A 12450-nucleotide genomic window follows, 5' to 3' on the forward strand; every position below is an offset into this window, starting at 1 on the left:
GGCGACTTTATTCTGCACCTGGCAGACCTCAGTGGGCTTCCATTCTGTGGTCCCCAGTTGTGCTTCGAGTCGGTGCTGTGCATGGGCCACCCCAAAAGCTAGCTTACGCTCGCAGTCCGGTGCGGTGCTGCTAGCAGCGGTCGGAGCAGCGGTGGGTTTCTCTCTAATGGCGGCCGGTAGCCCGTGTGAGCGTGGCGGGTCACTGGGAGGAGCCAGCGCCGCACTGGCCTGGGGAACGCTGGCCTGCTGAAACCCGCCCGAGCCCTGGCAGGGCGGGGCTGTCGAGGCCTGCCTCTGCAGGCTCCTGACTGTAGTGTGTCAGTTTGTAATGCGGCCTTCCTGTAGGTTCCTGATCGGCTGCCCAGCGGAGCGCACGGCAGGGCATGGACAGTGCCTGAGGTGCGTCTGTTCTGCCTTTTTAGCATAACTACGCTACTTTAGCTGAGGTTTGCCACCCGCTTGTCTGACCCCCAGGTCTTCCCAGCCCCGTACTGGCACGCGTGGCCACGCCCCGGCCTAAAACAAACAGAATCGCGGTGCTCTGATTCCGTCTTTCCCCTCAGCGTCCCGGCACATCCGGCCGCCTCCGCCGCGGGCCAGCTCCCCCCCCCCCGGAGCTTTCTGGCCCGTCGGTCGGGCCGAAGCGCGGCTGTCACCTCCTCATCGATCGGTCGCGGCCAGTCAGCCGCGGGGTCTCCCGGGGCGGGAGCCAGGGGCGGCGGCGTCCCCCAGGACGCGGGTCTGCCGAGCTCATCGATCTGCCGCAACCGCCACCGCAGAGCGCGATCAATCCGCCACTCCTGCTCTCCAGCTCAAGCCCGTTTGTGCTCTAGTGGAGATGTAAAAAGGGGCCTCTCCCTCTCTGCCCCCCTCCCCCTTTTTTTTTCCTTGTAATTAATTTATCTGGGCTTTTAATTGTGTGATATTACATTTTACTGCGGCAAGATGGCACAGTTGCAACACATTTTTTTTTTATGTGATAAAATCAACATGTGCTGTGTAACCGTCCTTTAAAAGAGGGTTAACTGAGGTGAAAGCCTGCTATCGCCGAGCACTGAAACTGTGTTTGTGCGCTTGTGCTGAAAGTCTTAAGCAATTTGAGCAGGTTAAAAGCAAGGCTTGGTTTATCTGTAGTGGGGTGAGTTGGTCCCTTCATGAGTTCCTGCTAAATACTCACACTGCTTGGCTTCTTGTGTCAGAAGTTTCATGGGAAACCTCTCCAGCGCTCAGCCTGACTGCCAGGTACGGGCCCAGGGACCTGCACTGGCAGATCTCATCCACTGCACTTTCAGCAGGTGGCTGTGGTATGTGCGTGTTTGCACAACAGGGCTTTGTCTGATCAGCTCTGCCCTTGGTCTAATTAAGCACTCGATAAAACCCGCTTTCATGAGTGAAACCCCCTTTAAAATGCACATCCTTTTTTATTTTCTTTTGTACAAAAGTGTTTTCTTTGCAGTGGCTTCCTTTTAATCTTACATGTGTGTCTTTACGTAATATCAACATGACTCGTCTCTGGAATGATTTCAAAGGTCACCCTAAGCAGGAAATCCGTGTTTATTTAATAATCTCAAGTGTCAGAAAAGTATTTGAACTGTGTCCAAGAAAAGACATTTTTTTCTTTGATTTCTATTAATAGTCCCTCTACCGTGTCTCAATTGAAAGGCAACTCAAGACTGAAAGGGACGTGTCACGGACAGGGCTGTACATTCTGTGTCTAACTCTCAAGAAAAAAGGTACATCGAGGTCCACATTAGGGATAGGAACTATAAATATGAGGAAATGTTTATCTACACTTTACACGTGCTGTTATTCGGCTTCCTGCATTCCATCAGACATGAAAGATGAACGGTTCCACTGCAACCACATTCTACATCCGCCAACAACCCTGCCGGACCATTTATCTTACATCTGATTTAACGGCAAACATGAGCATTTGCAACATTTTCATGTGGGTAAAAATTCCATGATTACATTTCTATGTACACGAGATGACAGGCTATTTGAAATGTTTTTTCTCTCTCAGGTCTATTAAACATTTTAACAAGAAAAGGTGACCTACACAGAACCACAGAAAGACCGTATGCTCACTCCACAGACTTTGGAATTTGGGTACCAGATGAAACTCTTTTGGCTCCGCCTCTCCGGAATGACTGACATGTTGGTTCTTCTCTGGTGCTGTTGGAAGCAGAGTTCCTGGGTGTGGTCTGGCCTGAGGTTGGGGGGGTGGTCTGGCCTGAGGCTGGGTGTGGTCAGGCCTGAAGCTGATGTATGTGGATCACTGAGGTGGAGATGGGGCAAGGCTGTTGGATTTCCTTGCCGCGTCATGCTTTTCAGTTTAGAGGGGACAGTTCCTCATGGCCGCATCGTTGGCAGCATCCGAACTGACACAAGGGGCTCAGTTCTGCCTGCGCGTCCCCAAAAAAGGATATCCCCCCTCCCTTAAAATTCTAACCTTATACCCGGCGTGCAACTTTCCAGTACTGGTGACTGTTCTGGGGTTCCTTGGGTTTTTGTCTCCACTTCCTGAAAAAGAATAGAAGAGTGACTGCAGTCAACGTCACTGCACTTTTTGCACTTTATTTTTTAATCTTTGTAAAACGTCCTGTTTCTGTTCTGCTGTGGTTCACCGCAATGTGCTTGGATATGGGATGAGAAGTGTTCAGACATCGGTGTTATGGAGCTGTAACATAACTTTTAAATTTATGGTCTCCTTCAACATTTGTCCTTAAATTTGAGCAATTAAATGCAATTCTGCATCTTAGAAATAACTAAAACTAACTTGCCAGACTAAGTCTATGAAGAAGTTTAAAAGCAAGCAGTACATCAAAATCCAGCACAAATGTTGATGTCCTAGCCACTGTTTTTTTTTTTTTTTTTTTTTTTTTTGGGGGATGAGTGTTAATTGCCTGTTGCATGCTGGGAGTTGTGAATTCCCTGCTGAAAGAGCCTTTAGCTTTTCCATAAAGGTTCCTTGGAGGACGTGTCAAAGAAGGTAGCTGTTATATTGCTAAAATGAAGTGCATCTAAACATTTAGAGACTGTGACTATGATTGAAATCCTCGAAGGTGAATCATCGTAAAGGATGGCAGTGGAAGAACAGACCTTAACTGACTGCATGTCTTTCAGATGCTCACTTCCGCGTTTGCCCCTGTGACGTACGGGGAGAATGTTTCACATTTACTCACTTGCATGTATAGTAGATGACGACGGCGAGGACCATCAGAATGAGGAGCGCCACGATGACGATGGCGGCGATGAGCCCCGCCCCCTGGGCGTCCGGGGAGCTGCTGGGGAGCTGCAGTTCGTCGCACCTGCTGCCCTTGAAGTTGGCGGCGCAGCTGCAGGAGAAGGACAGGTGCCCAGGTACCGTGAGCCTGCCGTCACTGGTCCCTCGCTTAGAGACGCAGGTAACAAACGCCCCTCGGCCGGTGTTTGCTTACGCATAGTGACACGGCACATATTACACATCCCGAGTCATTTTCATGCAACCGGCTGGCAGCAGGTTTGGCCTTACCTCTTCTGTTCCATTTTTGTTTTGATGCCCATACAAATGAATTGTATTATTGTTTTATTGTGACTGGCTTACATTTGACGATGATAAAATGTTAACGCCTGCGTAATTGTATAAGGATAAAAGGTCTTAGTGGTTGGCTGAGGCTTGCCACCCGCTTGTCTGACCCCCAGGTCTTCCCAGCCACGTACTGGCACGCGCCAGCCGACCGCGTGGCCACGTCCCGGCCTAAAACAAACAGAAACGCGGTGCTCTGATTCCGTCTTTCCCCTCAGCGTCCCGGCGCGTCCGGCCGCCTCCACCGCCTCCACCCCCCCCCCCAGTACACAGTGCAGGACTTACACACAGTTGGGTGTGGACACAGAGGGGATCCTGAAGCAGGTTCCTCCGTTCAGGCAGTAGGAGGCTTCCAGGGCTACGCAAGGTTCTCCATGATCTGTGAAACAAAACCCTTCTCATTACCCAGCATGCAACACGCCTGCATACACCAATCGCCTTTTAGCTCCCTGAGACGAAAATAAGTCCTTCGGTACATATGTAGTTTATGGGAGCGAGAATAGGCAGGAATCATGCCTCCGTCACCATTTACCCCCCCGCAAAATGGTTTTTGAATGCCAGGCCCCTCCCAATCCACTCTCACACCCACACACACATTTTACTGATCACTACCCTAAAGATGATGAAATTACAAATTTAGAAAGCCTTTAATTATTCTAAGGAATATACGTGCGTTTGCTTATGTATTTTTCAAGCCTTGTCAGATATTGTAAGGTATCCGCGTGTAACCTTTTGGCAGAATGAAAGCGAAATTCTGCTTCCCAGCTCTGTGCTGCGATTGGACAGGTAGTTTATTTGGAGTAGTTGAGAGTTATAATTTTTTTCAGGCACTTTGTGGAGTGCTGAATAGGTGTGTGTGTGGAGTGTGTGTCTGCAGGCACACAGCATGTAGGTATTAACGTGTGAACGATAGATCAGAGGTCAGAGGGAGGTGTGGAGTGGAGGATAGAAAGCAGGCCGCCTTTCCTTACCAGCCATCATGACAATGTGCTTTTACCCCTCTTGATTCTGGAATTAAGAACTTGCTTCCAGTTTCTTCCTAAAGAAGGAAACTGAAATAAATGAATAGTTGCCACATCTGACGCTGTGGGGGACTGTTCCAAATTCCCCTCAAACAGTGAAGACAATGCAGCCTTTCTCCGTGAAGAGAAACTATTGACATTGTGACAATACAGCACATGCACTGATTTCCTTCTTCTTTCAGGCGTTACACATTAGTGTGGGTCATACTATCCCATTCAGCACAAATCACAAATAGTATAATGGTACACATATTCCAAGTTTTATTATGTGCCTGTTGTCAAACCAGGGAACTAAATGGGTCATCAGCTCCAAGTCTGTATCACACTGCTAAAACAAGGAACAAATGTAGCCTGTATGTGGTGACCATCGCAAACTGCCATCTGTAATGTATTGTCGATTTAGTTTTTTTTCCCAAGCGCAATTCCTGCTGCACACATTTATTTTAAACAGATTAGATTGGTTGAACTCATAATTCTTCCTCAGTGATTTTTTTTGGAGCAGGTATACAAGTCAGATGCCCGAAATTATTTTTAATGTCCAAATGCCGTAATAACAATTCTAGCCAACTACGCTACAGAATCCAAAATGTATAATGTATGTAATGGTGATGTGACTGAATATCAACAGTTGTTCAAATAATCTAGAATCAAAATACAAAATAGAGTTATAGCTACCGTAAGGAGCACCATAATATGTATACACTTTATGTTCCAGTTTAAAATTAAGAGGTAAAAATAGGAGCATATTTTAGAGAAAGGCTGTGTACTTACCGCAAAGGTCCAATAGTGAGTTGATGCAAGTCGCTAGCAGTTGTCAGTCGGAGTGCTCTGTATGAGACTGAGCTGTGCAGGTGGGAATATTAGCGTCAAAAAGGCGTGTGTGCATCCCTGTGAGCTCAGCAATGTCACGATTGCAGTTTGTCCACATTGTCAGGTGGCACGGTTCTCACTTTGCATTCTCGCAGACCGATGAGGCGTGACGCAGTGAAACTTCAACCAAGAGCGGCGTCCCACGACCACACTGCGTTATTTATAACACTGAGCTACCACTGAAACTCATTAGGAGACTGATAATGACACCTTTCTGTGCTTAATTCTTTTCTGTGGTCAATTTCAGAGGGCCTGGAGAATTTGAAGAGTTAAAGGGCTGTATGGCATAAAGTACTGCTTCAGATTTTAGTCACGAGCTTGCAGATAAACTCAGAAGTACATTTCTAGAACGGGCTGTCCTATGCGCTTTGGAGACTACAGTAAAAGTATTGGAAACATCTTGGTATAGGTCCCAAATTCAGGTGTGTACATGAGACAGTTTCAGGAACATGCTTCTACAAGAAATTAATTCTTGGCATACAAACAAGTTGCTTGATGCAGGAATAAATTACTGTAGTTACAAAGCTCACGTTCCAGATTGAGGAATAAAATTGGCCAGGGCACTCTGCTTGTTTAACAAACTAGGTTTACAAGCTTTCCTTCCCAGTGCTACACGGTTTGAAAAGAGTGGTTTATATCATTTATACTTCTGCATAAGTGCTGGTTGACAATTCATATACATAATGAGAGCTGTCCTATCTTTTTTTAGGCAGGAATCATTACGGTAAAAATCTTGATTGTAGAGGCTACTCGGTAGCTCATCCTAAGACAATGTTTTAGTGCATGGATGGTCCCCACGGTTTGGTATTAAATCCGAACTGTTCCAGGGCTGACTGTGGCCAGCAGTCTTACAGGGCAATGCGGATATGAGAGCATCGGCGGTCCATGCTAGCCAATCAGGCCAGTGAATAGTCTTCCTCCTGCTCATGTCCGCATGAGCCTGACTTGCAAACTACAGTGTAAGGAGAAGCGGTGGCTAGCATGCTTCACTGGGGGGCACGTCGTTCTCTGCCCTTTCCTGATTCGACAGCAGCGGCTGCGCCGAACACTGCAGTCTGAGCTTCACTATACATTCCAAAAAAGGGGAGAGAACAGAAAATGTGAAGTCTGTTGGGTACAGCTCGCTTTATCAGTTCAAGTCATGTGACACCATGTTGGTTTTTTTGGTAGATATTGGTAATGATAATTTTGGGTGTCCCTTTAGATGATCTCAAAATGGACACCCAGAGTTTGGTGCTTTACTCAGACTTTACACATACACTAATTATAGAGGTGGGAATCCAGTCTAGAAATTGAACTGTTTTAATGTTATTATAACCAGCGAGCCCACGCATAATTTCACTTCCTGTTTTTTTTATTGTGGGGAATATGTCGTGCCATAAAAGGTCTCTCCTGTTTGTCTATTGCCTAACATTCTGTTACTGCCAGTTACTGTGCAGAGATACTACAGGTCCTCTACAAGTTAATGGCCACTTTCGAGGAGGTGCAGACAGAGCAGTATTTGTGGAATGAAAAGATTGAATTAGCAGATGCCAAAGGTATGAGTGGCATCGTGGGAACATTTTTTTTTTACACTGTTTACATTTTTTTACTGCCTCACAGCTGAAGCAGTTATCCGAAGAACTTTGAAAAGTGTTCCAAGCAGCATATAAAACACCATTATCTCATTATAGTTTTTTACTGATGTCTGTCTATTTAATTTGCTTTTTCTTTGGATTTTTGCCAGGGTTGTTGACACAAGTGGCTGAGCTCAATCAATAGTTTTTTTTTTTTTTTTTTAAATAAATCAATTTGCAAAATTACGAGTTTGAAGATTAGCCAATGCAAAATGCTCTCTGTTGGCAACATCAAAAAATAGTGTATGCCAACTTGTATCTGTACTGTGATTTTTTTAGTTTTAACATTTTTAGCTTTGTAAGATGAATTGGTGATGTCAAAACTTCTAATTTAATTAGAATACACAAACTTTATCATAAGCGAATTTCTAATGTTAATAGCTACAGTAATATCACACATATATTGTTGAGATTTTTAAGGTGTTCTGTAAACGCATGTTTATTGAGTTTACTGGCTCATTTCTTGCTCCAAGATGCAACAGCATTGCTAAAACCTCGAGCTATGATGTACATTATATTTGGTGCTCCAGCTTGAATCAAAGCGTTTTGCTGTAATGAGTTATGTAAATGAACTAAAAATCTTTAGCTTATGATCATTCCCAGAATATTTAAACTGTACTGTCTAATTAATTGTGAATGATTTTTAAGTATATCAAGTTCAGTAGGCATGAAAGAGATCTGCATCATTTTTTTTGATTGCAGCATCATCTTAAATTGGGTAATGGATAGGCCAACAGCTTTTTCCTCAAGGTAATCTTGGCTGCTTTATGTGGCAGACTTGTCCTGATACAACTTTTTGTGTGACACACTTACCTTTAGACCACACTGCTACATTATTGTATTAGCACAAATAAACACATTTTCACCATAAAAAAATTAATTACTAAGGTGTTGTAAAGGTAAATCCATGAATAGCTTCAGATTTCATTGTATCAGGTTATTATGTATTAAGCATCAGCAACAGTATAAGAAATAAATTGCATTACAATATTGACTTAAATCAGTCTTAGCATGTCCATTTATTCCTATGTGGGGATGAAATGGGTGGAGTTCAATTTATTACCAGGCTCTGAGCTGTTGGGTCCAGGTCCTGCATGACATGAAGGACCTGATGTAATGGCCAGTAAATGTTTTGGTCTCATTACATATGTCCTCCAATAGTCTGAGGCAAATAAAAAGATTTTTCCCACTAAAACATCCTTTTTGAGTTTGCGTGAAACAATCTTTGCCATAGAGAATCGTTTGCATTATCAATACAGATTTGTAATAGTTAGCTGTAGTTATTTTGCCATTTTTCCACTCTTAATCCCTTTACCAGCATTATCCCTCTCCCAGCCTCCTTCTTGTCCAACCCATTCTTTCTCCCACCTTCTCCATTTCCTTTGTGGGGGTGCTAAGCTACATAGCCGGCTGGTTAGCTAGGCTAGTTGTATTACCCCTAGATCTGTAGAGCTATAGATTTAATTTTGTTATTATTTTGTTTTGTTTCCTTAGCAATCCTCTGTTTGCATTGCAAGCATTACTCTGTGTATGTGCCCTCCCTGGAAGCACAAACGGATGGGGTTGAGGGTAACGTTATATATAGCCTTATTCGCCTGATTGCACTTGCAACCGTGAAGCTCTCTGTCATTCTCGTTAAATAGATGTAGCCACGTGTCTTTGCTTACTTGTGGGTTTTAGATTTTGGGAAGAGTTGAGGGGACAGGTGGGGTGGTGGGGTGGTCCTGATCTCGCCCATACAATCCTGAGGTTTACTTAATACAGATTTTAAGTCTGATTTGTGTGTTTTTATAGTTATTATTATATTTATTGTTATTGACATTACTATGAATATATATTTGGTGGGTGTGTAGTGCACACATCCGTCTGTGGTAATTAATGGTTATTTTAACTAATTACAGTCCCTTTACAGTCACTTTAAAGATATGGATCACTTTCAGATGGCTAACCTAGAAGCTAACAGAATAGCAATTGCACATTGGGAAATTCTAAAAATGTCCCTGTATTCAGAATGAGGCTGAGACATACGATTTTTGTTCTACAAGATTTTCTAATTAAGTCAGTAGCGATTCAAGAAGAATGCCAATAGTGTGATATACGGTGTCCATGTGTTGGACAAAGGTGTATTTTTTTTAGTTGGATCAGTAATCCACAATTTTAGATTTGTGAATAAACCTTTCACATCGTTTTTATTAAAGGGTATGTTTGTACATTTTGGTTTCACCGTGCAGAAATTATTGCATTTTTTAAATACGGAGGCCCCAATTTCAGGGCACAATAATGTTTGGGACCAATGGCTTCACAGGCATTTCTGATTAGTCAGGTGTGTTCACTTCTGTCCGTAGTTTAGGTATGATGGAGTTTTAAGTATCTAAAAGGTTACAGTTTGCTAAGAAATACCTAAAAGAGCCCAGCAGAGTTCTGGAAAAAGGTCTTGTGGACAGATGAGATCAAGATTGACTTGTAGAATGATGCAAGCGATGCAAGAGCTAAGTGTATAAGCCCAAATGAACATCCCAAGATCTCAAGCATCCCCACATCTATGAAACATGTTGGTGGGGGCATTATGGTTTAGACATATATGGCTGCCACAAGTACTGGCTCACTTGTCTTTATTGATGATGTAACTACAGATAATAGCAGCAAAATTAATTTTGAAGTGTACAGAAGCATAGAAAATCATTTTCATTGCTTCATCCAACAGCAAGACCCAAACATACCCAGACATGATCATAAACATACTGATAAGCAAGAAAGATGTCTTTATAAGCTAAAACTGGAAGATTTCTGACTGGCTAAGTCAGTCAACCGATCTGAATCTAACTGAACATGCATGCCATATGCTGAAGAGAGAAGGTAAGGCAACCAGGCCCTGAAACAAGCAGGAGCTGAAAATAGCTGCTGAATGGGCTTGGCAGAGCATCACCAGTGAGGATACTCACACAGTCATAGACTTCAGCGGTCATTGCACGCAAAGAATGTGACCAAGTACCGAACATGACTACTTATATTTACGTTAAATTAATAATCCCAAACGGTATGACGCCCTGGAATGGGGGACTACGCATAGAAAATGCAGTAATCTCTACATGGTGAAACCATGAATCTACACTTTAACCACTTATGAATTGTTTGATTACAAATCTTCAAATTCTGTAGTACAGGGCCAAATCAAGAATAAGAAAAAACGTTATGCAGGGCACAGTAGCAGCGGACAGGAAAGCGAGGCGGATTGTCTGTGTAAAGGAACTAGATGGAAGTCTGTTCCTCGGTAATGAGAGTGAAGTTCAGCTCAGGCGCCAACAGAATATCGGGACACACTATTGGAGTTCTCGTTCTTTCAACTTAGCAATATCAAACCCCTCTTCCCAGGAACCAATATAAAAAGCAATTTACTTTCAGCGGCGTGTTAGTCTCCAATTCACTATTGCCACTCCAAAGGTAGCCAGAGGTTGTCGCTCATTTTAGCTGTAGTGTGAATTTTTTTTTTTTTTTGAATTTGTGTTTGATTAAATGCAATTCGGTATTCGTTGTTCCAAATTAAATGTACGATGTTGTACACCAGTGATGCTTTATGTATTTTTATTGCCAATGAAAATATAATGGAAATGTCAGTGTACGTTGACTAAAACCAGCGAAGACCCAATATAGCACACGGTCTTGCGAGGCAATCAGAATGCCAGTTCCTTGGAAACCTATGGGCAATTTACCTTTTGAATTTATGATGAATTCATACAGTTACTATGCAGCTTCGCGTGGAGTTACATGTTGTTATTAATTATACGATAAGTACACATAAAAAAACGCGTGTTGGGCTAATTCCTATCGCGACCAACAAATATATGGAAATACACCTATTTAATAGCCCATATAATATATGCAGTTAAGAAAATAGGATCGTCCGTTGGCTAAAGGTCCTGTTAGAGAATTTTTCTTTTTTAAATAATGCTTCCTTAGTCGACTGTTTTCTTGTATGTTCAAAAAATCTATCGCTCAACGCGCAAGTGCCGCCTTTGTATTCCGTCGGAAAGCTTGGACGGATAGGCTAATGGCAATGACTGTATGTAATAAATCGTGACCAGATTATACTACAATACAGTCATCTGAAAATGGTAGAAGCAAGTCGCGCCGAAATGGTAGATCTCGCTCCCCCAAATTATTCGAAATACAGAAGCGTTGCGAGTTCATGACCAGTAGCCTGCTTCTCCTTCAGTCAAACAGTACAGGATACTGTCGACTGCACCGCTTCAATGTATATTCGAATAGGTTACTATGATGATGTTGTATGGACTGTATTCTTCAGCAGAATAGCCCAATGGTAGTCACACACTGGGAAAGCTCAACCCCTTCAACAGACCATGGACAGCCTTGTTTAATTAGAAAGGGGCTGCGAAGACGCTCTGAGATTGATTGATGTGTGCGTTAACCATCGAGTGGCTAATCCGGTTGAATGACAAACGGTTAAGCCAATTGCTACAAAGACAAAAAATATATTCCCTTAACATCTTTATATCGCTAAACCCTAAGAAAAAAATTAGTTTGGACACAGAGAAGCCACCCAAACGTAAGGCTCACAGAAACGAGGTGACTGGAACTAAACTGTCGTTCGGGGTCACCGTGAGGTATCAGCACGGTTGCAAGTTTATTAGGATAAACGCAAGCGTTTATGCGCCGGAACTCCAGCAATGGCTGTAGCTACTCTGTGGCTGTATTCGAGAAATTTGATCGTTGCTTGTGCTGTACATGCAGACCTATGTGTTGTTTTCGATGGCGTTTTGTCGAATTGGATTTTGATTCGTTTGTAAAGTCGGCTTTGCTTTGCTGCTCGCTCTCGGTGGTTAATAACATTTTCAGCACCTGGACAGCTCCTCACCAAGAGACCTATATTCGGTGTTAGGAGTCCCTGCTGTGATCGTGGGGGAAACCCTCTGTAATCTGGAACGTTAGCGGTGCGTTTAACGTCCTCTTCAATATAGGTATAAGAATGGTGTTATCAAGTTATTTGGTTAGACGGAGAAACACTTAATAGCATATTGGTGAGTGATGATGCTTGCGTTTCGGATCGGGTTTTTTCGCTTTGCCCTGTCTTCTGAAAAGCAGCGGGGGTGCTTGTCCAATGCAAAACCGCTAAGGATAGCAGCCTACACACTGCGAACCCGGAGCTTCACTCACACTGATCCTCAACCAGGGAGACATTATCATCATCACGGGGGCAAGGGAGGCACGATTAAACGGTCAACGATGTAAATCAACAAAGGTAGGTTTGCTGCTCCGAGTGAATAATTTAGTATAGGTAGTTTATGGGGTTCCCCTAAAACCCCAGTTTATGGGATTATGGGGGAACCCCCCACATATTCACCCCCCCCCCCAAAGA

The 12450-nt window shown here is 43.5% G+C and overlaps 2 protein-coding genes across 3 annotated transcripts in view; one reads left to right on the forward strand and one right to left on the reverse strand.

Moving 5' to 3' along the window:
- Positions 1-1401: 1401 nt before the first annotated feature.
- Positions 1402-5720, reverse strand: LOC135242310 (pro-neuregulin-4, membrane-bound isoform-like). Of its 2 annotated transcripts, none has more exons than XM_064313325.1 (5): positions 5362-5720; positions 4540-4620; positions 3854-3947; positions 3186-3338; positions 1402-2523 (listed from the first exon to the last, which is right to left on the reverse strand). In XM_064313325.1, exons 2-5 carry the CDS (start codon positions 4547-4549, stop codon positions 2454-2456), a joined length of 327 nt encoding a protein of 108 aa, XP_064169395.1. In that variant the 5' UTR covers positions 4550-4620; positions 5362-5720; the 3' UTR covers positions 1402-2453. The 2 variants fall into 2 exon arrangements, with proteins under 2 accessions (XP_064169395.1, XP_064169394.1); XM_064313324.1 differs by having other exon boundaries at positions 4540-4607; positions 5362-5718.
- Positions 5721-11488: 5768 nt separating this feature from the next.
- LOC135242070 (transmembrane protein 266-like) overlaps positions 11489-12450 on the forward strand; it is a 63347-nt gene continuing 62385 nt past the window's right edge. The window contains exon 1 of the mRNA XM_064312968.1: positions 11489-12333. The gene's annotated coding sequence lies outside the window, so the exon portion shown is untranslated. The remainder of the gene's footprint in view (positions 12334-12450) is intronic.

Source organism: Anguilla rostrata, chromosome 16, assembly GCF_018555375.3.
Source record: "Anguilla rostrata isolate EN2019 chromosome 16, ASM1855537v3, whole genome shotgun sequence".
Lineage (NCBI taxonomy): Eukaryota > Metazoa > Chordata > Actinopteri > Anguilliformes > Anguillidae > Anguilla > Anguilla rostrata.

Excerpts from the sequence above, each read along its gene's own strand:
- LOC135242310 (XM_064313325.1), bottom strand. Across the intron at positions 3,339-3,853 it reads GTGTCCACACCCAACTGTGT|CTGCGCCGCCAACTTCAAGG; the intron begins GTAAGTCCTGCA and ends CTTCTCCTGCAG. Across the intron at positions 2,524-3,185 it reads GTCATCTACTATACATGCAA|GAAGTGGAGACAAAAACCCA; the intron begins GTGAGTAAATGT and ends ATTCTTTTTCAG.